Source organism: Ornithorhynchus anatinus, chromosome 9 (genome assembly GCF_004115215.2).
Source record: "Ornithorhynchus anatinus isolate Pmale09 chromosome 9, mOrnAna1.pri.v4, whole genome shotgun sequence".
In the NCBI taxonomy this organism is placed as follows: Eukaryota; Metazoa; Chordata; class Mammalia; order Monotremata; family Ornithorhynchidae; genus Ornithorhynchus; species Ornithorhynchus anatinus.
This window is the reverse complement of record NC_041736.1, coordinates 39,591,972-39,618,151: the sequence shown is the minus strand read 5'-3', so window position 1 is coordinate 39,618,151 and position 26,180 is coordinate 39,591,972. Positions and strand designations below refer to the sequence as shown.

Here is a 26,180-nt window from a genome sequence, read left to right as displayed (position 1 = left end):
GTAGATTTTGGATTCTGCCTCTCCAGAACTGACTGAAGCAGATCGGAAACTGGGGTTACAGGCTGGAGCCCAGACAGACCTCTGTCTAGTTTGTGATGTGGTGGTGATGATCACTTGTCTTATTCCTGCCCCGTCACCACATCTTTGTATGGCTTCTCGGACTGTCCTGAACTAGTACTGAACGGGAGTGGTGACAGCTGCTGGGTGTCAGTGCTGCCCATTGACCAGTCTTGGGGAGATGTTAGTTAATTATGTGGTGTTTATTAAGCATTTACTACTCTGCTGGGGTAGGTATGAGAAAGTCTAATCAGACACAGTGCCTGCCCCACCCAGGGCTCGCAATCTAAGGGAGAGAACATGTCATCTCCATTTTACAGATGAGGAAACTGAGGCACAGAGAGGTTAATTTATTTGCCCAAGATCTCACAGTAAGTCAAGGCAGAGCTGGAATTAGAATCTAAATCTCCTGACTCCCAGCCTCATGAGGCCACGAGAGGCTATCACAGTGTCGGGGACAGAGATGCTGGGCTACTGAGACTTCCTGTCCCCCATTTTTGGTCCTGTATCCTTTTAAGCACCTATTGTATGCAAAACACTACACTAAACTTTGGGGAAAAAATACTTAGGGCTTCTGGAAAGAGCATAGCCTGGGAGTCAGAGGACCTGGATTCTAATGCTGGCTCTGCTACTTGCCTGCTGTGTGACCTTAGGCATGACACTTAACTTCTCTGTGCATCAGATTCCTCATGTGTAAAGGGAAGATTCAATTTGCGTTTTCCCTCCTACTCAGACTTATCTGAGTAATGTGAGCCCCATGTGGGATAAAGACTGTGTCCAACTTGATTATCACGTACCTATCCCAGGGCTTAGAATAGTACTTGACAGGTAATAAACACTTAAAAATACCACTATCATTATTATTATTAACAATAATAGTAATTAATTAGTCCTTTGCCCTCATGTGGCTCACAATCAAAGAATAAGGCAAGAAGGTGAGTTAGCAATGACACCTAAGGAAAGATAAAACAATAAAAGAACACAAACAAGGAAGGGACAGAGTTGCCGGTGAATTCAACAAGACAGATCAGGCTCCCGGGGGCTCAGTCTGACCACTCCAATCAACCCAGCTACTGCCACAACATTCCCAACTTTCTAAAAGTTGAGATTCTTTTCCTTCCTAACTCTCCTGCTCACTGGGTGGGCAGTCCCTCGGGGACAACAGACAACAACCAAAAGTCCCTCCCACGATGTGGCTCTCCCTGTTTTCATTTTTACACTCATAGGGCTGGGCTCAAGCTTTCTTTGCTTTGGAAAGGGGAACGTCTAGGTGATGCTTCAGTGCTTCAACTTCACAGTGGGACTAGAGCTGATCTCCCTGGGCTGGCAGTCCATTTCCGAGGTGGACAGGGTCCTCATATGTAAGCAAAACTCGTGGGTTCTCTCACCAGCTCTGCCACTGACTTGTCTCATTACCTTAAGTTAAACCACTATCCTCTCTGGGTCACCTTTCCAACAAGACAGAGAGCATTGATTCCCTACTTCTTGGGTGTGGTTGAGGTGAGTGAGGGAATGCATAGTAAATCCCCTGGAGAAGAGGAATTGCGGTAATCCAAAGCGTGAGAAGTGATACTCATCTGGTAGGAGAAAGTCCCATAGGAAGCACTGGGTAGGTTTCATTCCCCAGGGATTTCTCCTAAGAGTTTTTTTAAGCGCTTTAGTTAAAGTTAAAAAAAAATCGACCAAGGGGCTGGAAGCTCAGGTATGAGGCCTTAGAAATCATATCTGGGATTGGCCAAGGGCTGGGAGGAAAGGAGGGAGAAATCTAAATCCACTATAGGGATGGTCAGTCCATTGAAAAATGCCCCACCTTGCCCTAGACCAACTGGTACACTGGTTATCTTTCTGGGTTTTGCTTCTCTTTAAGGCTGGCACCGGAATTTGCTCCAAAGCAGGCGACCTTGAGAATATAACTACCCAGTACAGAGGCCTATCATACAGGTAATATGACCCTCTGCCCTCACCTCCTGGAGTTGGGAAGGTGGAGGCGCCGGGGAGAGATTATTAAGCGCACATGAGGATAGGTAGTTCTGAAAATGTCCCAGTTGCCTGGAGAGTGAGAAAATTTTTGGTTTTTGTTTTATTTTTGATAATCATATCTCTTTTCTTCTGTTGTGCAGAGACACACAACCAGGGTTCTGTCCTGCCTCCTGGGTTAGCAGATCCAACAAGAAACTCCTCAGACAAGGAACAAATCCCTGAACTCTTTTCTGCACCCTTCCCTGTCCAAAAATACATATCAGGATGTCTCTGTTTTTTCATGGATCCATAAATGTTCATACATTAATGTGTGAATGCATACTTTCACACACACACACACACACACACACACACACTGCTAAAATATAGATAGATATTACCCATAGGGAGAAATATTTGTTCTTGGGTTTCTCCCTGGCCTCCCCCAAAAAATCCTTATTTCCCCAGAAAAGCAATTCAGGGATAAATTAAAATTCTCTCCAACTAACCGAACCCTGATATGGATCATAGCAAACCACTAAGTCGTGAAGGGCCGATGAAAGACTTTGTGAAATATAGATGTTCCTACCTTGCTTCTCTTTTCTTTCCCCCATCTGTGGAAAGTGAATGAAAAATAATATTTTATTCAAAGAGAAGTGGAAACATTTACTCTTAGTGTGACCATGACAGGTGATGGAAGCCAGGAGAAGTTACAGAGGTGTCATCATGAGCCATCTCAGTGCTATTGTGACCGTGCCAGGATGACCATTGCCTCAAAGCCACGCTTATGAGAAAGGAATTCTGAACTTTCTCGGGGTCAATCAGAAGCCCCTTAATATCAGCCAAGACTACACATGCCAGTTTCGTGGGTTTAATCAAAGTTGCTTCACCTCAGCCACATCCAGGAAGGTGTAGTTTGGGCATCTTGTAGCTGACTAATTTCAGGCAAGTCAGCCACAGTCTATGTCATTCGAAAATTCCACTGAAACACTAACACACCTGCAAGAAACACTGAAGGAAGCAAGACAGAATGAAGGGAGAAGAGGAACTGAAGGGGGAAAAACCTGAAAGAAAAAGCATGTCCACACTGGCAAAGATGTGCTCATTCACAGGTAGAGAGAGGGTAATGGAATGAAGTCACTGTGTGGGAAAGAAGCAAAGAAAGCTGAATCAGTGGATTCGCACAGAAGATTAGAGAGCAATCGTTGGAGTACCAGGCTGATGAAATAGTAGCTGGCCCAATCAAACATCTACAAGAGCCTGCCTTAACATGACAGCTATTCTGGATTTAGACCTAGGAGAGTGAACAGCAGCGACTTCTCTCCAAACAAATCTTCTCCGATGAGATCGCCCCACTCGGTCTTCCCTTTAGCCAACTGCTAGACACTGTCGACGTAATTGTTCTGGAATGCGGAATGATGCATGCAATGCTTGTGCTGCCCAGAAAGACTTTGGAAATGAGATTGATCTATAGATAATTTGCCCTAGTGGTTACAGGGACCAAATGGTGAGATGTTCACATCTGGGGGACAGCAGTGCTGGGCAGATTTGGACCCTTAGCAGAATGACAAAATTAGAAGGAAGAGAACTGTATTGAAGACACCACCCTGAAGTCCAAGATCAAGAAGTGGCAGGGAAAGTGTGATGACGGTGCCTGATGTTTCAAGAGGGAGTAGGCAGAGAGCCTGGAATGAAAGTCATTCTCTCACACAGAGACAGAACTTAATGGCAGCAGAGCTCTGCTGGGCAGCGTGTGTGGAGAAGGAAAAATAGCAGATTCCCAAACAACTGTAAAGTGAACTTTGAGGGAGCATTAACAAGCAGGGAGGGCTCTGTTAAGGACAATCATCAATCAGTCATTTACTGAGTGCCTACTTGTTCAGAGCATTGTACTAAGTGCTTGGGAGAATAAAAATGGGAGATAGGAAACATGATCCCTGCCCACAAGGGACTTGCAATCAAATGGGAAGACAGTGAAGCAGACCCTCAAATGTTGCAGACAAGCTACATCGTGGCAAACAGGACTGGAATTTCCCTTCTGAAGCAAAAACTGGAAACAGGTGGCCAAGAAGCAATTTAGGAAGCAACAACAACCCTGCAAGTGACATGCATCAGATATAGCACATCAGAATAACAAGAGCAATCTGCCTGTTGCATATGTCTTTTCTGCCACACCAACTTTGTTGTATTTTATTTCCCCAAGTGCTTAGCACAGTGCTCTGCATATAATAAGTGCTCAGTAAATACAGTTGATCGATTCAATCAAAACATTTATTGAATTTCTGTCATGCAGAGAGCATTGTACTAAGTACTTGAGAGAGGACAACAGAATCAGTAGGTAAGATCCTTAACTCTCAAGGAGATTAAAGTCTGGCAGAGGAGACAGTTGCTAAAATAAATTACAGGTAGAAGCAAGAAGGAAAATTTGGATAGGTACTGTATAAGCATAACAAGAGAGAAGCAGCATGGCTTAGTGGAAAGAGCCCGGGCTTGGGAGTCAGAGGTCATGGGTTCTAATCCCAGCTCCAGCACTTGTCAGCTGTGGGACTTTGGGCAAGTCACTTCTCTATGCCTCAGTTACCTCATCTGTAAAATGGGGATTAAGAATGTGAGTCCCACATGGGACAACCTGATTACCTTGTATCTCCCCCAGTGCTTAAAACAGTGCTTAGCACATAGTAAACACTTAACAGATGCCATTATAATTATTATTATTATTATTATTATTACATAGGCTCAGTGCCTGTTTCAATCAACCAGTGGAATTTATTGAGCACTTAGCGAGTGCAGAGCATTGTCCTATGCTCTTGGGAGAATACTATAGGGTTAGTAGACATGATCCCTGCTCACCAGGAGCTTACAATCAGGTGGAAGAGCTTCCTTTTTTTTTCTGGGTAGACAAATGGAACCAAGATTCTTTTTAAGTTGGCTATTTTGGGCCTGTATCTGAGGTTGGCTTGAAGAACAGTCACCAGCCAGTTTGGTATGAGGGAGAGCCATGAGTTTGTACCTGGTTCAGTTTCCTAATAGTTGGCATGATTAGAAGAGATTGGAAGTCTTAAAGCTATTGCCTTTCCTTTCCTGGTTTGAGACCATTTGAAGAATCAAAATAAAAACTATCTTTTTTGAAATGCCTTCTCTGCCTTATTATTCAGGAATCTGGCTAGAATTGAAATTATTTTTATTAAAGTGTTTGTTAAACACTTACTGTGTGCCAAGCTCTTGTACTAATTCCTGAAGTAAATACAAGTTACTCAGGTCGGTCCCAGTACCTTTCCCTGTCCCACATGGGACTTACAGTCTAGAGGCTACAGATGAGAAAACTGAGGCACAGAGCAGGTAAGTGACTTTCATGAGGTCACACAGCAGGTAAGTGGCAGAGCTGGAATTAGAACATGGTCCTCTGACTCCCAAGCCCAAGCTCTTTCCACTGGACCACACTGTATCAGTCAGTGGTATTTATCAAGCATTTGCTATGTACAGATACTGTACTAAGCGCTTGGAAAAGTACAATACAGTAGAATTGGTAGACACAATCCCTATATCTCGAATGTCTGTCATACCTTTAGCTGTTGGATATACTGTATCTGTTTTCTTATGTTTCATTTGGTGCAAGCCCACATAAAGCCAAGTTTTTCCTTTGTGATTTGTGGCTTTTATAGCACCCAACTGTCTGCTCCTTCTTTCCTACTCTATTCAGTCTTTAAATGCATAAAAGGAAACATAATCCTTAAACTCTGGATTCACAGGAAGAAAGCCATTTGAGGGAATCTTTATAAATCACTAATCCAGTCCCCTGCCTTGGGGCAGAACTGCCCCTGGACCCCTAACTATTAATAATCTATCTTATTTATCTGGGCCTCTGGACTTATCCCTGTATTCACAAGGCACTTAGGTAAGCAGCAATACATACCTGAAAGAAGGGTCTCTTCCTTTGCCTTCAAGCCCAAGTTACTTCACTGCAAAGGAACCTGTGTTTTCTCCTGGCATCTCATCTTAAGTGCTGAATAGCATTTGTCCATCAGTCTTTTAATGCTGAGTTTTAAGAGCTATTTTGGTGTCTCAGAAGAGCCTCCTGACATTTGACCGGCCCTGTTTCTCTGGGGATTGAATCTATCAGTCCTGACTGTTTGTCTTTCTCTGGTTGCAGTGCTGGAGGAGATGCCACACTAGGGAGTGTGACCACGTTACCTAGTAAGTAACAACCGTGCCCTCAAGTTCAACCTGAGGTCCACTCTCGCCTCAGATGCCTTGGGCATTGGGAGAGCGAAACTTGTGACTGACAAAGATTGAAATGCAGCTCCTGTTCCAAAGAAGCTCGTGTCCCTAAACGTCTGCTTGTGCAAACTACCACTGTCAATCAATCAACAAATCATGGTACTTATTAAGCACTTAATTTTTGTTGAGCACTGTGCTAGGCATTCAGGAGAGAACAATGCAGTTGGTAGACATGATCTCTGCCCTCAAGGAGCTTAGAATCGCACAGAGGAGACAGATTATAAATGAATTAATAAATTACAGGTAAGGGAAACAACTGACTATAAGGATATGGGGGGGTAGGGCGGGTGTCATCTAGCATTCTTGGATGGTTTCTAACCCATGGCTAACAGACTCTGCTAACCCCTTGGGCATTACCTCACCCCCTCTGAAATGCTGCGATAGAAATTCAACCTGATCTACTGCAGCCTAGGTTTTATGGATTGGAGTTTGACCTTTTCTACTGAAGAGAGTTGCCTCCACATCTTTTCTGCTTCACTTCACCCCTTCCAGATATCCTACGGGAGTTTAACGGGGATCTCACAGGCTACGCCATCGGTGTCGGGGAGGCCAGTGATCACAACGCTTTCCTCAACCAGGCTGTTCCGGGTGCAAAAGCAGAGTACGTTGAGCTGGGGAGGGGGAAGGGAATTATGGTGGAAGAAGGGGAAGGGAGAGGATCAAATCTCATTTACCCAGAGTGGAACTGAGGCACCAAGAAGTGTCATGACAGTGTTATCAGAAAGGTTCCTTACTTAGCCAAAATCAATCCATCAATCAATTGTACTTTTTTATGGTGTGTGTTAAGCCCTTACTATGTGCCAGGCACTGTATTAAGCACTAGGGTAGATATAAGCTAATCAAGTTGGACACAGTCCCTGCCCTACATGGGACTCACAGTCCTAATCCCCATTTTACAGATGAGGAAACTGAGGCAGAGAGAAGTGAAATGATTTGCCCAAGTTCATACAGAAAAGTGGCAGAGCATGCTTAGTGTGGTCCTCAAATGATTTTCTGTTACACCTATACTGCATTGGCCTTATCCTTTTCTGTATTTGGAATGTTTTTTTTTCCAAGGAAGTGCACCCTACTACCATGCCCAGAGCTACATTTCATCCTGTTTCTGTGGAACTCATTTTGTAATTGTCTTAGGGCACTTTGTGAATGGTATCCCTGGCTCCAGAATATTAGCAGCCTCCCAACCCCCATCAGCATTCTCTGCCACTCTGATAAGCAGGCTTTCCTTTCCTTCCTTTGGGTCCTTAATAAAGATATTAGTTCTGGAATTTATTATGTGTTTACTCTGTGCCAAACACACTGTGAAGCATTGGAGTAGACACAAGATCATCAGATCAGTCCCAGCCCCTGACTCCCAAGGGGCTCACAGTCTAACTAGTGAATAGAAATGGTCCCCACACCAGTTCAAGTGGGACCCACCTGCTTTCTCCAGAGGTGAGTACCATGGCATTGATGTCTACCTTTGGGAGGTCCCTTGAGCCAGCTCTGTAACCCTCTTTTGGGTGACTCCGGGCAATATTTTCATGGGTGGCATCTCAGCCCCCTCTACCATGCGACAAGCTAAAAAGACTTCCTTCTGTAGGGAGGAGGGATCAAGTAGGAAGCAAAGGAGAGCAGTAATAACTGTCATATTTGTTAAGAGCTTACTAAGTGCTGGAGCAAATACAGCATAATTACAGTCTAAATAGGAGGGAAGACAGAGAATCCCCATTTTAGAGATGAGGAAACTGAGACACAGAGAAGTTAAGTGACTGCTCAAGGTCACACAGCAGGGCAAGTGTCAGAACTGGGATTAGAACCCAGATCCTCTGATTCCCAGGCCTCTGCTCTAGGCTCTGGGGTTCTCTTTGCTGTGCTAAAGCAAAGTTTTGAGAGAAACAAAGCTGGCTAAGAAGAGTCTACCAGTTTGGCAGGAATAGTAACATCTATAATAATAATAATTTTGGTATTTGGTAAGCACTTACTATGTGCTGAGCACTGTTCTAAGCACTGGGGTAGATATACTGTAATCAGGTTGTCCCTCTTGGGGTTCACAGTCTTCATCCCCATTTTACAGATGAGGTAACTGAGGTACCGAGAAGTCAAGTGACTTGCCCAAAGTCACACAGCTGACAGGTGGCGGAGCCGGGATTAGAACCCATGACCTCTGACTCCTAGGCCTGTGCTCTTTCCACTGAGCATAATCCCTCTGTGCCATATCAAAGTTATTTTTCCAGCAGAGAGAAAATGGAAGCCATGAGGGAACCTCAAGGCTGGGGAACTTAGAATAAGCCACTTGACTTGTCCATGTAATGTATTTCTGGCCAGTGGGCTGAGGTTCTGGTCCCTTGTCCTGCTTGCTAATAGCATCTACTGATGTGCCACGAAAAGCAGAATGATCTAGTGGAAAGAGCAGGGGCCTGGGAGTCAGAGGACCTGAGTTCTAATCCTGGCTCTGCAACGAAACTTTGGGCAAGTCACTTTACTTCTCTGGGCCTCAGTTAACCCACCTGTAAAATGGGGATTAAATTCTACTCTATCCTATTTAGACTGTAAGTCCTTTGTGGGACAGGGACTGTCTCCAACCTGATTAACAGAGCTTGGCACACTTAACAAGTATCATAATTATTATTATTTCTGCCGCCTCTGAGAGGAGCTGTTCCAGCCTCCTGCTGCAGACAGACCCTCGCTCTTCGTAAAGGAGTGCGAGGGCTGCCATTGCTGGGCGTTGGACGGAGGGCGGTGGGGAGAGGGAAACTGGGTGGTGGTCCCCGCCAAGATGGAGCTGCTTTTCTCTGCTCTGCAGGGGGCTGCTGAGCCAGGTCCAGGCCTTGGTGCAGAGAATGAAAGACGACCCCGTAAGTAACCGTCGGGGGGACGTCCCGGGGTGGCAGAGCGAAGTCTCTGTGTGGCTGCAGCCGATCAGAGAGCAGGTCCTGGAGTGGATGAAGCATTTGATCATCTGCATCACATTTGCCTCCTTCTGCGTAGAGAGTAAGTTTCCAGAGAGACTGGAAAATCATCACCGTGCTCATCGGCATCCATGACTTGTGTGACTACTGCACTGACTCGGTAAGTGGAGGGATCTCGGTCCTTTCTCCTGACACCAGGACTTTGTCTCAGGTCAGAAGAACCTACATGGTCCATCAGAACTGCCCAGCCACCCACACTCTCCTTTGCACCCTCTTACACTGTCACATACAATAATAATCATAATCATAATGATTGTATTTGTTAAGCACTCACTTTGTGCCAGACACTGTACTAAGCGCAGTAGATGCAAGGTAATTGAGTTGGACACAGTCTCTGTCCCACATAGGGCTCACGGTCTTAATCCCCATTTTATAGATGAGGTAACTAAGGCTCAGAGAATTTAAATGACTTGCCCATGGTCACACAGCAGACAAGTGGCAGAGCCTGGATTAGAACCCAGGTACCTGTGCACGTGCAGGTTCACTAATAAGCACTACATAAAGACCTCCACAAATACACAGTCACACACATATACTCACATGCGCACACACCCATGTATATGTGTGTGTTTGCATGGATGTGCATAAATAAACACATACATTTACACACATCCATGTAAACACACACATATGCTCCCTCACCTCCAGGCTTACGTGATCACCTAGATTTGACTCCTATAGCCCAGGAGTCACTCTTTTCTTCTCAGTGAATGCTTTCAAGGCCGTAACTAAAAGCCAGGTGCCTGGAATGGGTGCTTAACTTCCAAACCCGAAGCCTCTGTCCAGCATCTTTTCAACTACTGGATCTCCAGTAGAGAGGAGGAGCCCCAGGGCCATAGAAGGATGAAGGAGGAACTCTCACCTCTTCCTTTAGTTCATCAGCTGGCCCTCCAAACAATTCGACTGAGCAGCCCACCTTAATTACTGATTTGCACCTTTTATCCCAGAAGAGGCACTACCGGCAGCCGTAGCTGGCGATGGGAGTGGGGATCAAAGATTTGGTCCCTGAACAGAGAGACCCACTTCAGTCCTTGTGCTTCTTACGGCCTCCTCCTCCTCTTCCCTTTTTTATCTCTTGCCAGAATTTGTATTCCGCCACCAATTTTGTTGGACATCTCCAAGCTGCCCTGGACATGCTGCACAGAGAGGTGGGTAAAGGAAACCGATGGGTTGCGTTGAGTTAAGACACCCTAGGAGGAATTCATCGCTCCTCCAAGTTGGGGAGGCCCAGGGCCCTTTCTGTGGGACATCGCTTTCTTTCCAAGTTATGCTACTCTAGGCTGCAGACCTCAATAGGGAGGTTACTGTGCATGCTAAGTGTCTCACTGTGATACACCAGCCTAGAAAAAAGGGTGGAGGGCAACTGGTCTCCTGAGAGGCAGTTTGGCTTTTTTTCTGAAGTAGGTAGGAGCAGCATGTCAGTTCTCAGGATGAGGGTACACAGAGTTGAGCATGACCTTGCATTTGTTTTTTAATAGTATTTGTTATACACTTACTACATGCCCAGGCACTGGGGTAGATACAAGCTAATCAGGTTGGACACAGTCCATGTCCCACATAGAGCTCACAGTCTCAATCCGTGTTTTACAGATGAAGGAACTGAGGCATAGAGAAGTGAAATAACTCACACAAGGTCACACAGCAGACAAGTGGCAGAATTGGGATTAGAGCCCAGGTCCTTCTGATTCCCAGGTCTGTGCTCTATCCATAAGGCCATGCCGCTTCTCAAATGTGCAGTACATGTGTACTGCAGCATTTGAGCTAAGTGGCTTGAGAATTTGACATTTGAGAATTGGTCAATTTGAGAATTTGAATATAGCTAAGCAGACCTGCTGCTCCCTTTGAGGGATCTGGGCTGTGAATCTGTGCTGGCGATGTCTCCTTGGTGGATCTGTGTAGTCTTAGGCAACGGGAAGATAAACAAACAGTCACAATCTAACTCTGAACTCCTACCTGGTCCTTTAGGTTCCTCGAGCCCTGGTCAACCTGGTGGAGGTCAGGAACCTCACCCTTCTGAGACGTGTGTTCCTAGATGACCGAGTTAATTGTCCAATACAGCTGGCAAGGTAGGTTTTGGGGACTGGCCTCAGTGCTAGTGGAAGGGAACAGTCGATCACTAATTGGGTCATGGTGAGACCTGGGACTCAGTTGATGCCGCTTCTTATGGCTGGGCTTCCAACTCCAACCGTGGTTTGTGCTCTGACCAGGGACCTTTTGATAATGTGATCGAATGAACTTTTCATATCCCAGAATGTCCTGGTGGGAGCCATTGACCCTGGGGAAACCAAAGTCAACTGAAGGAAGGGGGACTCCCCAAACCTATGGCATTACTTGGGTAAGGTAAACGGCAACACCCTAGAAGGAGGAACAGAGATCTGGGCATCCAACTCTTTGTCTTGGTACTTCTTTAACATAATAATAACAAAAATAACAATGGTATTTGTTAAGTGGTTACTATGTGCCAAGCACTGTTCTAAGCACTGGGTAGATACAATGTTATCAGTTTGTCCTATGTGGCGCTTACTGTCTTAATTCCCATTTTACAGATGAGGTAACTGAGGGCACAGAGAAGTGAAGTGACTTGCCCAAAGTCGCACAGCTGACAAGTGGTGGAGCCAGGATTAGAATCCATGACCTTTGACTGCCAAGCCCGTGGTCTTTCCACTAGGCCAAGCTGCTTCTCATGCCCAGAAGAGCCTGCTCCAGGCTTCATATGTGCCCTTCTGGAATTTATTTTGAACCTGCATCATAGCTCTTCTGGTGAAGGGATACACAAAAAAAAAGCTAACTTGGGATGCTAAGTGAAGTATAGGGGCAAACAATGGGAAGGAGAGAAGTGTGGATCTCTACTTACACTTGCATGCACTCCCCACAGTCACTTTCCAGGCTGAAGTTAATAATTTTGGTATTTGTTAAATGCTTACTTTGTGCCATGTACTGTATACTAAATGCTAAGATAATCAAGTCAGACACAGGCTCATATGGGGTTCACAGTCTCAAAGGGAGAATAGCTATTTCACCCTCATTACAGATGAGGAAACTGAAGTCCAGATAAATTAAGTGACCTGCGCAAAGTCACAAAGCAGGCAAAGTGACAGAGCTGGGCTTAAAACCCAGGTCACTGATTCCCAGTCTCATGCTCTTTCCACTAGGCCATTCTTCATGTCAAGTACTCTTTGCAAAATTTTCCCCAGGGGAAAAGATGTCTCACTGCTCCACAGTATGCCTAGAAAAATAAAGGCCAACTGAGGTGTATACTCAAGGCTAAAGATAAGAAATACACATCTCCTTCAATAATTTCATTTGTCCACAACATTTTCCTTCCTGATAAGGCATCTGAGAGCAGGGGATTGAAAAGGGCCCAGAGAAATAGACTGTAGACTCTAGACTGTAAACTCTTTGTGGGCAGGGAACTTGTCTACCAATTCTGTTGTACTGTACTCTTCCAAGTGCTTACAGTGCTCTGCATATAGTAAGTGGTCAATAAATAAAATTGATGATGATGATGATGATGATGCGAGCAGAATGGGTTTGGGTGAGGATTTTTGCCAAAGGCTTAAATTCCTTTAGCTCAGCTTTATTTTATTTAAACCCAAGGCCTGTGGCTCTGTTCTGATTAGAAAGAATAGTCCATTCATATGGTTTCTTTGTTTTCAGCCACCCACTCACCCATTCCTAACGGATCGCCTCTGTTTCAGGGGGAGATGTTTCAAGGTTGTGGGCCCAGACCAGAGCCATGCCCCACCACACAGCCCAGAAAGTTTTTCCAAGGAGTATGGAATGGCCTTTTCTGTAGATCTTGAAGAATTAGGTGGCCTGAGTCAGTCAGGTGCTTCAGTAAGCAGGGCAGCAGCAGCGGGTAAAAAGACCTCCATTCTCACTGCCATTACCATCATTGTGGACATCGTGCCCTTGAGCCTCTTTTCAGGACTATGTTTGCTTCCGTTCATGTCCCAACCTCCTTATGCAAGCAGAGAAGTGCCCCAGTTGACTCTGGAATTCTTCAACTCTGATTTCTCTTGCTTCCTCTATGCAGCTATCTCTGTAACTGTGTCCTGACTGTCAGAGAAGGCTCTCCAGAACTGGCCAGGATAGAAGAAGTCACAAGGGCCTACCAGGTACGAACAGCGGACCTTTTCCCTTGAGGCAGAGAACCAACCTGGATTCCTCAACCTTTCCCTCTATCTTCCCTCCTCCCGGCTGCCAGATCCACCATGAAACACCAAAGAAACTGAGAGAGACTGTTAGCAAAGCTGAAGGGCCTTCCATTGAAAGGGGTTCCTTTCGCTTTGTCTGCCTTACTTAGCCAAGGCTTCTTTAAATTCAGAGCAGATGACTTGCCCAGATGGCCAGAGGTAAGAGTCTGGGTGACCTCCCCCTCCCGCCCACATTGCCACCTATCCTTCTTGGTGTTGATTGTTGGAGGGCAGTAGAGACAGCCTTTGTTTACACCCAGTGCTTGTTAGGTGTCTGAGCCCGCAGGTGCCAGACCTGGGTTGGCTCTGGCACCCTGTCACCCCGGCACCTTGGGGAGAGCTATGGTACCTCTGTAACCTTGGGAGAGGTCCTGCCTGCATCGACAGTGAGTTGGGACTGTCTTAAGAAGGATCCCCAGAGTCAGTGAGAAACTCTAAGATTGACTGAAAATATCACAACTGCTTCACCTCTAACCCTTGCCGGCCCCTAGGTCCTTCTCCCCACCTGATTTGGGGGAGACATTACAATCTCTATAAGAGGTGCTGGTCTTAAAGCTCAAGCCCCTCCCAAGCTGCTCATTCCTTCCCCTCCTTTATCTCCACTCATAGAGCATTGTTCTAAGCGCTGGGGTAGATACAGGGTAATCAGGTTGTCCCACATGAGGTTCACAGTCTTAATCCCTGTTTTACAGATGAAGTAACTGAGGCACAGAGAAGTTAAGTGACTTGCCCAAGATCACACAGCTGACAAGTGGCAGAGCCAGGATTTGAACCCATGACCTCAGACTTCCAAGCCCGTGCTCTTTCCACTGAGCTACGCTGATGATGGGCCACTCTCTTTCTAGCTAGCTGTCCAAACATTCCTCCCTGAAGGGTGTACCCAGGTGGTTGGGGAGAGGTAGATTCACTCAATTGTATTTATTGAGTATTCATTATATGCAAAGTACCATACTAAGCGCATACTAATATAGCAGACACATTCCCTGGCCACAACAAGCTTACAGTCTAGATGGGGAGACAGACATTAATAAGAACAAATAAATAAATTACACATATGTACATAAAGCAACCATATTTCCAGGATGCCCCTGCCAACAGGGTGAGGCTCCCAGGAACTGAAACTCCCAGGGCCACCACCCTCACTCTCTCCTTCTTGCAGAGTGGCACCCGCCGGTTGGTGGAGTCGGGCCGATATGACACCCGGGAGGATTTCACGGTGGTGCTGCAGCCTTTCTTCCAGGACATCAAGCTTGCCTTTCTTCCGGTAGGGCCCAGCCCCCATTGGTCACGGTGGAGATCTGTGTGTGGATCTGATCCAGCCCAGGCTCACGAGCTAGATGGGGTGTGAAGCCGAGTCCTTCCAACCATCCCCGGGGATGGCCAAGTGAATTACGAGGGTGGATTTCCTGGAGAACTCATAGTGGCCTGGCAGGCTCCAAAAGCCCTCTTGACCCCTAGGACCTCCACTTTCCTCCTGGGCCCCCAACTTTTCTGCTTTTCCCAGAAATGCAGCAAGCCAAGTTGAGGATTCAGAACCTTTGAGTTCACAGCCCTGCCTCCAAATTCCATGAACATTTGGGGTAACATTTGGAAGCCTGGGGGGGCACTTGGGGATGACCATTACAGGGGAAACCTCACATTAATCTCATTCCTTTTCTTAGTTATAGTAATAGTAATAGTGATAATAAAGGCGGTGATGGTAATACTTAAGTGCTTAATATTTTTTAAGCACAGTACTAAGCACTGGGGAAGATACAGGATAATTAAATTGGGTCCCTGTCCTCCATGGGGCTCACAGTCTAAGTAGGAGGTACAAGGGACTGTCTGCTCTCTTCTCCCACTAGTGAAAATCGGCAGGATTCACTCAGCATTTCTGAGCTTAAAAAGACAGTGTTGTTGCACTTGAGCCTCAGGGTCCCGTGAAACCCTAAACAGTTTTGCCTTTTGTCTGACCGAGAGCTCGGCTGTCAAAGGCTATGAGGCTGACCCATGCAGCACTACTTTCTCAAAGAGGACTGGGAAATCCCTTTATCAGCCAGGTCAGTGGGAGGGACCTGTCTTACTGTAAAGGAACTCAGGCGAAATGCTGCCTTTCTGGGGAAGGCAGAAAAATTGTGGCCAGCAAAAGGCAGGAAAGTGGAGATCCTGGAGGCTCAAGAAGGACTTTGGAGCCTGCCAGGCCACTGGGAGTTCTCTCCCAAGCACTTGGTACAATGATCTGCATGCAATAAGTGTTCAATAAATATGATTAATTGATTGACTGATGGGGTAATTCATTCTTGTGGTTCACTAGGCTGCCCCAGGGCTGGTAGGAAGGCCTCAACTATATGTCCTTGCTCATCTCAGGAGCCCAAGATGGCAAGGAGGCCCTGTAGTCTCTTTCAGACCAGCAAGAGATCCAGAAAAAGCTTGTGTTTTCCTTCACCAGGATGGTCGCCCAGATATTTCCTTCTTCGCACCCAATTGCTTCCACCCAAGCCAGAAATTCCACTCCCAACTCTCCCGAGCCCTCTGGAACAACATGGTAAGTAATCGCAGGGCTTGAGCCTTAACCATGAGAAGCAGCATGACCTAGTGGAAAAAACACGGGCCTGGGAGTCAGAGGATCTGGGTTCTAATCCCAGCTCAGCCATGTGTCTGCTGTGTGACCTTGGGCAAGTCATTTATCTTCTCAGTTCCTCAGCTTCCTCCTATGTAAAATGGGGATTAAGAGTATGAGCCCCATGTGGGACAGAGATTGTGTCTAACCTGATTACCTTGTATCTGCCCCAGAGTTTAGAAAAGTGCCTGGCACCTAGAAAGTGCTTAAAAAGTACCATTAAAAAAAAATCTGAGAAGGTGCCATTCCAGGGTTGTGTTCTCACGATGAGACAAGAAGCAGAGGAATTGCCCCTAAGTTTCAGTCAGGGAGTGAGCCAAGTTGAATCAGTCAGTCAGTCAATTGTATTAACTGAGCACTTATTGTGTGCAGAGCACTGTACTAAGCGCTTGGGAGAATACATTACAACAATGTAACAGCCATATGCCCCGCCCACAATTATTTTACAGTCAAGAGGGGGAGACAGGCATTAGTATAAATAAATAAAATTACAGATATGTACATAAGTGCTGTGGGCCTTGGAGATGGGACAAATAAAGGGAACAAGTCAAGGTGGTGAAGAAGGGAGTGGGAGAAGAGGAAAGGAGGGCTTAGTCAGGGAAGGCCTTTTGGAGGATATATGCCTTCAATAAGGCTTGGAAGGTGGGGAGAGTCATTGTCTGTTGGATATGAAGAGGGAGGGTGTTAAGTCAGAAGCAGGACATGGGCAAGAGGTCAGCAGCGAGATTGAGGATTCAGAGCCCTTGAGGCTGCTGCCCTGCCCCTGAATTCCACTGTTTCAGCACACATTTGGCATCACATTAGAAGCCCTTCCCACATTGGTGGCGGGGAGGGGTACTTGGGGATGGCCAGTGCAGTGTAAGCCACTCATTAGTCCCATTTCTTTACTTCTTTCAATTTCTTCTCCAGCTTCAGCCATTAGGAAGGAAGACAGATTCCCTGGATTTGGCAGCTGATGTTCCCCTGTCCTGCCCAACTGTGGTAATAATAATAATAATAATTGTGGTATTTGTTAAGCGCTTACTCTGCGCAAGGCTTTATACTGAGCACTGGGATAGATTCAAGATAATTGGGTTGGACACAGCCCCTGTCCCATATACAGTTCACAGTCTTAATTCCAATTTTGTAAATGAGATAACAGGCACAGAGAAGTTAAGTGACTAGCCCAAGGTCACACAGCAGACAAATGGTGGAAGTGGGATTAGAACCCTAGTTCTTCTGACTCCCAGGACTATGTTCTTCCCAATGGCCACACTTCTTGGAAATGACTGCTTCCTCTCCTTTCCTGGGGTCTCATTCACTTCCATCTATTAGAGAGAGGTATCCTCTTTCCCTTGTTCTTAAAACCTCATTTCTGCCTTCAGCCTCTGCCACAGATCACTCCTTTGGAGCTGGCTTTGAGGTTTGGCACATTTCTCCCTGTTTCCAGAAGCCTGTTAACACATTTGCCAAACCAGAAATTCCTTTCCACCCTCTTCCCAGTCTGAGCCACATGGATAATAATAATAGTGGTATTTCTTAAATGCTTACTTGTCCAGAACTGTACTAAGTGTTGGGATTAGTACAAACAAGCAGATGGGAGAGAGTCCATATCCCACACGGGGTTCACAATCTGAGGTGAGAGGCTTTCATTATCCTTTATTTTCTAATGACATTTATTAAGAATTCTATAGGCACAGTCTGAGCCTTTTTAAAAAATGATATTAAGCACTTACTATGTAGTATTTTTGAAGCACAGGCCTGGGAATCAGAAGAACCTGATTTCTACTCCTGACTCCACCTCTTGTCAGATGTGTGACCCTGGGCACATCACTTAACTTCTCTGTACCTCAGTTACCTCATCTACAAAATGGGGATTAAGAGTATGAGCTCCACGTGGGACAGGGTCTGTGTCCAACCTGATTACCTTGTATCTACCCCAGTGCTTAGAACAATGCTTGGCACATAGTAAGCGTTTAAACAAATACCATAATTATTATTATTGTGTTGATGGGGTTGTTTGTCTTCTAAACAGTCAGAACCCTTCCTGGCAACATACAAGAACAGTAACTACACATATCCGCCTGGCCCACCCATTCAGGTAAACACTGCTAAATGTTCATGGGTCATGTGGGACAGGTCCAGATAAAGACTGCAGGGAAACCAGATATTGGGGCTGGATATGGGGGGGTCCCCCTCAGGGCCAAGTTACAGGTGGTGGGGAGAGGGTTTGGGGAACAGAATTTCCTTTATTTCCACCAGGCCACCATTCTCCTATCTGACTCCAAGGCAAAACCACAGTCCAAGCCAATTGTCCATATTTACTGCTTGGTGCACTTCCTCCTTGACTCTGGATTAGCCCCTGAAACCCCTACATTAATCAGGCCCTGGGTCCTGGATTGGTGTTGCTGAGGTTTCAATAAAGGAAGGGAAAATTATTTTTCAATACTATCATGCTCTCCCAGACATTTAGAATCATGCTCTGGATACAGGGAGGTGCTCAATAAACAGTATTGATTCCTCATGATGAGCTTTCACGGGATGTGGATGTCTCCTCTCTCTTGATAGAACTGGGGGAGTGATTTGCTGTGTCCTGAGAGGAGTCCATCATCCCAGATCCCCACATCAGGTAGGTGAGAAAGCCCTTTCCTTCAGAAATGACTGAGAGTCTTCAAGAACATAGTGAGGACTCTGAACTACCCGTGCACCAGAACCCTTGGCCTTGAGCAGCCATGCTAGAGATTACCTTGATGCCCTACCTGAACCATGAAGGCAAGGCTCGACCCCCTACTGGCATACATCCAGATGCCAGTTCCATCCATTCTGCCCCTCTCAATTCACTGCTCCAACTGGAGAAGGTTGGCAAGAAGGGGTTGGAAGGGATTTTGATCATGCCTACTGCTTATTGCCATTTCCCTGGTGGTTTCATTGAAGCTCACTCAGTTGTTTTTCTGTAATAGAAGATGAATGTTGCCTGCTTCATTGGTTAGAAGATTAGGTAAAAGTCGCCACTTTTACTGGTACAGAAGTATCAGTAGTGAGGTCCTAAAGATGGTTTTGCTTAGCATCTTCAAAAAACATCTGAAAGGGGAAATCCCCAAGTTTGGAGTCATCACTAAACCCTGCAGGATGGTGAAATGACAGGCAGATGGGGATAAACTGCAGGCTGATCTCAATAAAGCTGAATGAGAGGCATGGAAAGTAACAGATGAGCTTCACTGGAAGCTAGGTAATGTTCCTGGGGAAAAATACATCCAAGCAACTCTGTGATGGCAGAAAAATCCTGGAATCATTGTGATCACACATCAGGGGTTTAATGTGCCATGGCAGTAGCCAAAAAGCCCAAGCAAACATAGACCATCACTAGGAAAGGAAAGGAAAGGAAAGGAAAGGAAAGGAAAGGAAAGGAAAGGAAAGGAAAGGAAAGGAAAGGAAAGGAAAGGAAAGGAAAGGAAAGGAAAGGAAAGGAAAGGAAAGGAAAGGAAAAGAAAAGAAAAGACCTGGTTTTGCTACTTGATAGAACCATGGCCCATTTGCACATTGATACTGTGTGCTACTCTGAGTATCTCCTGGGAGGAAGTTCATATAGAGCATGGCCACAAGGACCAGAGGTTGAGGAATTTCCAAAAGAGGCTAGACTGAAGAGGTTGGAATCCCTCAATCTGAAGTTCAGAGGCTATGAGAGGCTAGGATTGAAATCTATAGAATTATTAAGGGGAAAAACATGCTGCAATTTTTTGTTTTGTTTTCTAAAATGCTGTTTAAGTCCTTGCTATATGCCAAACATTGTGGTAAACGCTGGAGTAGATGCAAGCTAATCATGTTGGACACACTCCATATTCCACATAAGACTCACAGTCTTACTTGGACTCAGCACATCCACTTAGCAGAAGTATTTCAGGGCTTGCACCTCTGTTATTAGCAGGCTCAGGACAGACCCAAGGCAGGGGGTCCTCCAGTCACTGCCCAGTGTCCACAGATGGGGTAGCATAGAGCCACCAGCTCTCTGAATCAGGAGCTATTAATCAGAAGGACTCTTTGGCCATAATAGCAAGGATATAATATCATAACAAAACTACCCTATCTGCACCAGTGCTGCAAGTAAACTTGGACTGGCCAGAACTCAACTCCAGTATAAGGCAAAGTCCCATAGTGGGCATTGTATACTGGTGGGATGTGGGCAAGGGGAGCAGGGTCACTGCCCATGATGGGCTGGGACAGGGAAGGGCTGCACTGCCTAGTCCCAGCCCCAGCCCCTGCTGGATGCTATCTCTTTGGTCATCAGATGCCACAGCTCTGCAGCTCCCCGAGGGCTTGAGGGTGGCTGGCCAAACTCCCCTTCTTACTCCTCCTCAAAATTCTGCCACCCCAACATAAGGAAGGCCACCACCAGGGCAGTGGGAGCCATTGACATTCCTGTTAGAAGTTTCTTTTACTTTCAGAATTGATCTGCCCTGACTCAATCCAACACTTTTCAAGTCTTACCCTATTGAACTGTAATTTAAAGAACTAGAAACAGATCTTAACAAGATCATTAAATGTGGATTTTGTAAAAGTTGTTCTACCTGCCATTAGGAGGGAGGAAGCAGAAAAATAATTATATCACCTTTAACTCCTTGGATGAGTTTGCTATGAATCAATAGAAAACCCCCGGTGCCCCAGAGAACACAGAAGTGACAAGTTAGACGCTCAGCAAAATAGAGAAATGATGAGATTCTGGGCAGCAGCAGCTGGCGGAGCAGGGGGACGGGGAGAGAAAGCAAGGGTAAATGACCAACCTTCAACTCTGTCAAACATTCACTTTCCTGTCCTCTTCAGTCCACAAGCTCCGGCCAGCAGACATCAAGGTGGTGGCAGCTCTTGGAGATTCTCTGACTGTGAGTCTGGAGCCTGGAAAAACTGTCCTCCCCCTCTCTCACACATTTTGAGCCTGAGGTGGGACTTCAGCATGAGGGTTGTGGTGGGGGAGATAAACCAGAGCCCTCCAAGTCTTATCCAAGAACTCTCAACAGAAGAGAGGAACAGAAGGAAGAAAGAAAACTGCAAGGCAGAGAGAAATCTGGGGAGAGAGGATGATGATGGCAGTGAAGACGATAGTGATGGAGGCGGTGAATAATGATAATGTTGTCATCATCACCCACCAGGAATAACCACTGAGCCTCTATCCTGAAACTTCATGACCTAGAGGCTGTGCAGAAGAGTTGATTTAGCTGGTTTGGTGCCTTCTTACTTTCTCGGTCCCGCCAATCGTATTCCCACTGGAAAACAGCTGAGGGAGAGAGGAGTCAGGTGGGGTTATAGCCTCTATGCCATCTTCACCCAGGTTAACCAGGTTCAAGGCAGAACTTAGAATAGAACCCAGGTCTCCTGATTCCCAGAGCACTACTCTTTCCACCTGACCAAGAGCAGGGGTTAAGAAACCCAGAAGGAGGAGAGAGAAGGGAGAGGCAAAGACATAGAGAGAAGGGAGAAAACAGATAGAGACCCAGAGAGAAGGGAACAGAGGCAGAGCCTGCACAACTAAAGTGGTGAAATCTGGCTCACCCTGCTGGAGGTGGAACCAGCCTGAAGCCGAGCCGTACTCAGCCGGTTCCCCCTTTCCCCTCAGGAATTATGGTTTGTTTTATGGTATTCAGTAAGTGCTTACTATGGACCAGGGGCTACAGTTCTAAGCAATGGGGTAAATGGGTACAGCACACCGGTTAGGTTGGAGCTACACCTCTTCTCTCCTGCTCTAAAAGCCCGAGTCTCCAAAATTTGCAATTAATTCTGGGGGGAGGGAGGCAGTCATCAGGGAGGCAGACTGCCTTAGGACTGGCTAATTTTCCTGACCCAGGGAGAGCTGAACTCAGTCATTTGACTGGCTGCATCCCGGGAGTTCTGTACCAGTAGCAGCAGCTGGAGCAACAGCCACTGCCTCCATTTAGGCCTGATTCCGAGGACCCCCGGAAAGATCAGATGGGTTCTGGGGCACTCCTTCCTGGGCATTTCAGATCACTGTTCGGGGTAGACCCCGGGGGCCCTACTCTCCCCACTGAAGCCCAACAGCACCCTTCTCTCAGGTTGGCTGGGGACGAGCCCCAGACTGCAAAGGAGGGGGAGATCAATTGTGCTAGTTTCATACATGCCCCCTGAACAGCTTGACCTTGACATCTAGGCATCACACACTCACCAAGAAAGCTCTCCCCTGGCATGGTCCTGACATTTGAAGGAGTGAGCGAATTCAGGTTAGCATGACCTGTGCTGCTGAAAATTCATGGATCCATCCCCACAGCTGAGCAGCGTGAGGATTGTCAGTTAGTTCCTAATTGGGGCACCCTCTGTGGTCAGCATCTCTCTATCTCCATCTCCTAGTTTCCATGGTTACTCCTGCCACCTCTCTCCCACAGCAGTAAGGTGGGTCGTTCTCATCCATTTCTCTCCTGCGGGTCCTTGTTATCCTGGACATCTCTGGGTCCCTCATGAAACTTCTCTTCCTTCACCCCCTCAATTTCCTAGTTTTAAATATGTCTCCTCCCTGCTCCCAGACAGCTGTAGGAGCTTGTGCCAGCAACTTCAGTGACCTAACCACAGCATGGAGAGGACTCTCATGGAGGTAAAGCTTTGGTATCACTTCTATTGATGAATTGTTTGCCCCTAATCCAGAGTTTTTTCATTAGCTCCCCAGGTAGGGGGGTGGGGCAGAAATCAGGTTCAGCCATTAAGGTAGTCAGCCGGAATCCATCTTGGGATCTCTGAGGAGCGCAGCAAGAAACATCAGCAGTACCAGGAGATTTACCGACCTCTCCTGACAGGAGAGACTTTAGACTGTAAGCTCATTGTGGGCAGGGAAAGTGTCTTCCAACTCTGTTATATTGTACTCTCCTGAGGACTTAGTACAGTGCTCTGCACACAGCAAGCACTCAATAAATACCATTTATTGACTGGTTGATAGAGGAACATTTCAAGAGTGCTAGGGACTTCTGTCTAAAGCATGATCCTAGTATTTCGTGACTCTGAGTCAGGTGTGCTAGCAAGTGGAGAAAACAGGGTCAGTGATCCATCCACTGAAGGAATACTACTACTTTCTTTTCTCCTAAGTATCGGAGGAGACGGAACCCTGGAGACTCATACCACATTGCCCAGTAAGTTGATCATCAGTCAGAATCTTCTACCCTGAGGGGGAACTGAGGACTACGATAAAGTCATCATAGAAGGGTGCAATGTCAAATCAAGTCAACTGTGACAGAATTTGGTTGAATTTGTAAATCGACCTTAGCCCACTTGGGCAGTGGAAATTTGAAATAGTTTTAAATTTTAAATAATTTTAAATTTTCTTAAATAGTTGACATTTTAGTGAATTTTAAAAAAACAACATTTTTTATGGGGGATTTAGGGAGATTTGGGACCCTCACCCTAATTTTTAAAAATAATCCATGAGGGTTAAAATCAGGCAAAATCCACAAAATCCATCACCTGTTCATTAGGGAGGAGGTGACTAGGTTTATATTCTCTGTGTAGATTTTCTTCTCTCTTGCACTACTTATTTTTCAGTCTTTTATACTATCTGTCTCTCCCTCTTTCTCAAGATATTTTAAAGAAATTTAATCCTCAAATCTATGGATATTCCATTGGAACGGAGGAGGGAACAGCTGGATTTAATGTAGCAGTTGGAGGGGCCAAGGCACAGTAAGTAAAACTGATGTGTCTGTGTTGGTGTGGTGGGTGGGGGAGGGAGAATGAATGAATTCAAACTACATACAAGCAATGATATCATTGCTGAAATAGGGATGATACCACAGTGAATTCAACTTGGAAGGCAATGTTGTCTACTGGAAGGAGCAATGACCTGAAAGTCAGAAGACCTGGGTTCTAATCCCAGATTTGTCTCTGGCCAACCTTGGGACTTGAGATATCACTTAATCCCCCCGGGCTTCATTTTCCTCTTCTGTAAAATGGAGATAATGCTCGCCTCTGCATATCTCATAGGGATAAATGAGAAATTTGGTGTGAGAGCACTTTGGAAAAATAAAAAAGCAGGTATTAGTATCTTGACTCAGTTGCATAATGGAAGCTGAAGACACAGGGAAACCTTCGAAGGTATTACTAAATACAAAAGTAGTTGGCATAACAGGAAAAAATGAATCACTACTTTCCTTTTATCTGGTCTAAGCTTATATACCTCAGAGCTATCAATTTTCTGGGTGTAAGAGCTCCAAAGTAAGTCCCCAATTTTGGGTTTGGGGGGTGCATGAACTGGGGCCCGGCCTCCAGGGGTGACACTAGAGAGGTCATTTGCCTGTTTAAATACTAGACAATCTAGCTTTCTGCTATTCTGTCTCCTGCACATGACTGATAAAGCCCCGGGTTCTTGTCTCAATCAACTATTAGTATTTATCAATAATACTATCCTGTGCAAAGGTATTCAGTGCTTGGTAGAATACAATACTTTATGTCCAGTATTTTTCATTTCAGCATTGAGCCTCCATCTTTGCTTCTGCTTCTGAGTTCTGTGGCTCAGAAGTAGTGGCCCTGTCCATGGGGACCTAGGAAGGGAACGCAATGACTACAGAGTGAGTTGGAGAATCACTTCACTTCTCTAGGCCTCAGTTTCCTCAACTGTAAAATAGGAAAAATAAGATCTGACTCTCCCTACCTTGGGAATTTTGTGAGGACGAAACGGAGGCCCAGGGAGGTTAAGTGATTTTTCTGAGGTTAAACAGCAGACCAGTGGCAGAACCAAGATAAATTGATTGTGGTATTACTTAAACGCTTGCTACATGCCAGACAAATGGGGTTGGGCACAGTCCCTGTCCCACATAGGGCTCACAGTCTTAATCCCCATTTTACAGATGAGGTAATTGAGGCTCAGAGAAGTGAAGTGATGTGCCTAAGACCACACAGCAGACAAATGGTGGAGCCGGGATAGGAACCCAGGTCTTTCTGACTCCCGTGCTCTTTCCACTAAGCCACGCTACTTCCGGACATGCCCAGTCAATACCTTTGTCTCGCCCCATCAACCCGAGGTCTGACTGTCTCCTTTCTTCCCCAACACAGGGATATGCCAGTGCAGGCCCGAGCCCTGGTGGAACGAATGAAGCACAGCCTGGTAAGTTCCAGGTGAGGTTAGCCTGCTGGAGGTCCTAGTGGAAAGAGCAAAGGACTGGGGTCCGAAGACCTAGGTTCTAGTCCTGGCTTTCCCACTGGCCTGCTTTGTAACTTTGGGGAAGTCACCTAACCTCTTGGAGCCTCGGTCTCCTCAACTGGAAAATGGGGGTCAAATATACTGTAAAGTCTAAGTACAGCATGGACAGTGTCCAATCTCATCTCCTATCTACCCCAGAACTCAGCATATTGAAAATGCTTAACAAATACCAAATGCAATGGGGCTCTGATGGATCATGGAGGGAGATTAAACATTCCAAAGGAGTCCACCAGCACTCCACTTCTCCTCCCTGCTCTATTCCCCACTCCAGCTCCCCGCTGCAGGCTGCTTCTGGGGGAAACGGAAGCCAGGTGGGTGGGAGGGTTGTCATGGAAGGGTTTTTGGCCTCTGGCAGTTCCCACCTCATCCAAGAGCTGACTTCCCAGAGATGCATTATGTAAGCTTGTTTTCTAAAAATAGCTGACTCCCTTTACACTCCCCCTTCTTTCCCCTCCACCCTTCCTTCCCACCCTCACCTCCCTACTTCCCAGAAACTTCTTGTGGACACATTTTTTTTTTCTCAGCTGCTTGTTCTTTGGAAGGCAGCATCCTCCTGGCTGTGACTGAAAGCAAGCAGGCAGCTCAACAACCCTGATAAATGTCCCACTTCTCCCCTCTTCTTTTGCTCTAATCTTAATAATAGTAATAAATAACAATAATGATAATAACTGGGGCATTTATTAAGTGTTTCTATGCGCTAAGCACTGGAGTAGATCCAGATTCATCAGATCAGACACAACACCTGCTCTTCTCCCAGACTCCTCCTTCTTCCCACTCCTCAGAACTTGGGTCTCCAGAGGGATGCTTCTGGGTGCTATCCAGAGAGGACGTTTACCTGGCTTTATACCAAGTGACCAAACTTTAGCCAGTCTAACCCCTGTTGGGATTGGATATGGCACCGGATACCTTCAGGTCCAGTAGCATGGCTCCTGCCCCTGAGGTCGACAGCTCAGAGTCAGTGCCTGTGTTAAGTGGAATCC

The 26,180-nt window shown here is 46.1% G+C and overlaps 1 protein-coding gene across 1 annotated transcript in view; it reads left to right on the top strand.

Annotated features, from left to right (window-relative positions):
• PLB1 (phospholipase B1) overlaps window positions 1-26,180 on the top strand; it is a 90,810-nt gene that overhangs the window by 50,695 nt on the left and 13,935 nt on the right. Inside the window, exons 32-49 of the mRNA XM_029071636.2 lie at window positions 1,925-1,998; window positions 6,167-6,210; window positions 6,787-6,895; window positions 9,077-9,128; window positions 9,262-9,342; window positions 10,325-10,390; window positions 11,208-11,308; window positions 13,279-13,360; window positions 14,598-14,702; window positions 15,867-15,962; window positions 16,947-17,018; window positions 18,052-18,117; window positions 18,585-18,645; window positions 20,835-20,893; window positions 22,544-22,611; window positions 23,097-23,140; window positions 23,585-23,684; window positions 25,053-25,104. Coding sequence (XP_028927469.2) covers window positions 1,925-1,998; window positions 6,167-6,210; window positions 6,787-6,895; window positions 9,077-9,128; window positions 9,262-9,342; window positions 10,325-10,390; window positions 11,208-11,308; window positions 13,279-13,360; window positions 14,598-14,702; window positions 15,867-15,962; window positions 16,947-17,018; window positions 18,052-18,117; window positions 18,585-18,645; window positions 20,835-20,893; window positions 22,544-22,611; window positions 23,097-23,140; window positions 23,585-23,684; window positions 25,053-25,104 — 1,332 coding nt within the window. The remainder of the gene's footprint in view (window positions 1-1,924; window positions 1,999-6,166; window positions 6,211-6,786; window positions 6,896-9,076; window positions 9,129-9,261; window positions 9,343-10,324; window positions 10,391-11,207; window positions 11,309-13,278; window positions 13,361-14,597; window positions 14,703-15,866; window positions 15,963-16,946; window positions 17,019-18,051; window positions 18,118-18,584; window positions 18,646-20,834; window positions 20,894-22,543; window positions 22,612-23,096; window positions 23,141-23,584; window positions 23,685-25,052; window positions 25,105-26,180) is intronic.